The sequence below is a fragment of the Setaria italica genome, chromosome I (genome assembly GCF_000263155.2).
Source record: "Setaria italica strain Yugu1 chromosome I, Setaria_italica_v2.0, whole genome shotgun sequence".
NCBI lineage: Eukaryota > Viridiplantae > Streptophyta > Magnoliopsida > Poales > Poaceae > Setaria > Setaria italica.
This window is the reverse complement of record NC_028450.1, coordinates 13,245,325-13,247,935: the sequence shown is the minus strand read 5'-3', so window position 1 is coordinate 13,247,935 and position 2,611 is coordinate 13,245,325. Positions and strand designations below refer to the sequence as shown.

The window sequence follows — 2,611 nt, the reverse complement described above, 5'->3', positions numbered from 1 at the left end:
ACTAGTGAAGTATGTGAAGGTTTATTTGTGTAATTTTCATATCACTTGAATTTAAAATGCAAACTATCCATAAATTGTAGCAAAGGCCAAATTCCATTTCTTTGACCTACATTTTATTTACCTCGTTTTATTGCAAGGAATAAATATTATAAACACATTTACTTATAAGGTCTTTATCTAATACGAAACATATATAACAAGAAGCTATCCATGAAATTGTAGCTCAAAAACATGTATAAATAAAAAATCTCTCCATTCTCCCTAGCTCATTCTCAAAAACTCAATTCTCTATCCCTAAAGCATAAAACAAAGCATAATAACAATAAATGAAGGGAGGATGAAGTAGCAAAACTTTACAACACTTTGGATGAGTGAAATCCTCACGAAATTGATGAAAAAAAATTGGACAGCACCTCCCTAAGCTTGCCAAGTCGTCATGGAGAAGGAGCCCGAGCTCTCTGTTTGAGTGGCTCGGGCTCAAGGAGGAAGAAGGGGATTTTATAGACGATCAGTTGGTACACCAACCAAGACTAAAGAGCATCATCTAGTTCCGGTTGGAACTACCAACCGAGTGTTACCACACCCCACCAGATTCCCTTGATGCTTCTAGCCATTGCAACCGGGACTAAAGGAGGCTCTTTAGTCCCGGTTGATATTACCAATTGGGATTAAAACTCCCGTCGGAGGTGGCCGTTTGACCCGGGACTAAAGCTCCTTTAGTCCCGGGTCCAGAAACAATGGAGACATATGTCCTAGATGGAAGGTCGTTTCTTTACTAGTGGAACTCCGTGTAACCTGATACCCAAATCAGCATTTCAACAGAGAACATTCCACCGGGTAATCTGATATTGTGTAGCTAGCTCACTCAGTACCATCGGCAAGTAACTGAAGTCCACTTTGTGCACATACTTAGATATTTATAAACCCTGTGCATGTTTGATTATATGTTGCTAAGATCAGGTTGTCCATAGTTATTAGGACTGCATTTTCTATAAATTCTGTCCAGCACTCCTCGGCCACCTCACAGTCTTCCATTGAAGTAGGAGAGTAACTCACAAGTGTATTCAGTGACAACACGATCAGGTACACCAGTAGCACATAGCACTACTCTGCACTAGAATGATCAACCAATCTGTTTGCAAATGGCAGCGCTACAAAACGTGCAATCTGAAGCAGAAGCTGTAGTCCTCACCGGAGGATGGCCTAGACCCCTGGAGGTTAAGATGTGAAGTTGGATTCGGAGTCCGACATTGACGGTTTGTATACGAGAAGTAGTCGGCTCGATACAGGAAGAGCGGAAGGAGAAACGGCCGGCTCGACTATTACGCGTTCACCCGACGCTTTGAGATCGAGGGGACCTTGTCTTGATCCGGACTGCACGGGTGTCCGACTGCATTGGCGGTGACGGTGGGTAGTCGGAGCCACGCGAAACAAGGCACGACGCGCGCGTAGCCGCCTCTACGCATCCGAGTCCGAACAGAGATCGACGACGAACTCATCGAGGCCTATAAGTCTTTGAGGGCAGGCATAACCCCAAGCCGCAGTACTCTCTCTCGCGTTCTCCACTTCATCAGCGCGCGCCTAGGGCTCGATCCGGCTCTGCTTTTCGATCATGGCAGCGGCGGCGCTCGCTTCACACAAGCGTCCGGCGCCGGAGGAGGCCTCCCCCGTGGAGGCTGGCAAGAACAAGCGGCCGCGCTACCAGTTGGAGGACATCGACGACTACGAGATGCTCGAGGAGATCGGAGAGGGCGTCTTCGGCGTGGTTGCAAAGGCGAGGGACCGCCGCACGCGTGAGATCGTCGCCGTCAAGTGGTTCCGCGGCGATGGCGAAGACCGCGCGACGGTCATGCTCCCCGCGGTCATGATCGAGGCTGGCTGCCTCGCCGCGTGCCGCGGCCACCCCGGCGTCGTGCAGTTAAGGAGCGTCGCTACAGACGAGGCGACCGGGGACCTCTACATCGTCATGGAGCTCGTTGCCGGCCCCAGCCTCCGCAGCCATCTCACGACGCGGCGGCCCTTCTCCGAGGACGAGACGCGCGACTCCATGAGGCAGCTCCTGCGGGTGGCGGAGAAGCTGCACGCCAAGGGGATGATCCACCGCAACATAAACCCCGACAACATCCTCGTCGGCCCCGACGGCGCGCTCAAGGTTTGTGGTTTCGGATGCACGACGCCGGAGAAGTGCGTCTGGAAACTGTGCCCGGAGAAGCCCGCGTGGACGTTGCAGTACTGCGCGCCAGAGCAGCTGATAGGCTTCGGGTGCTACGGGCCCAAGGCGGACGTCTGGGCGCTTGGGTGCGTGATGGCCGAGCTACTCACCGGCGAGCCCCTGTTAACGGCCACCACGGAGGACGAGATGATCGAGCAGATGGAGGACGTGCATGACGAATTTGACAACATGGGAGTGGAAGAAGCGTTCGAAGAGATCGATCTGTCTCTGGCTGGGCGTGAGGTCCTTGCTGGCTTGCTGGCCTTCGACTCCGACGAGAGGCTCACCGCGGCGGATGCACTAAAGCACCGGTGGTTCACGGAGGTGGATGTCGAGGCGAAGCCTCCTGCGGCCGTGGAAGAGGAGTCTTTGTGCCCTTGTTCTCAGAATCATAGCTAG

General features: G+C 52.5%; 1 protein-coding gene across 1 annotated transcript; it reads left to right on the top strand.

Moving 5' to 3' along the window:
• Window positions 1–1,612: 1,612 nt before the first annotated feature.
• LOC101767908 (putative cyclin-dependent kinase F-2) lies at window positions 1,613–2,611 on the top strand. The gene has a single exon (XM_004954764.1). The coding sequence runs from the start codon at window positions 1,613–1,615 to the stop codon at window positions 2,609–2,611; it is 999 nt and encodes a 332-aa protein (XP_004954821.1).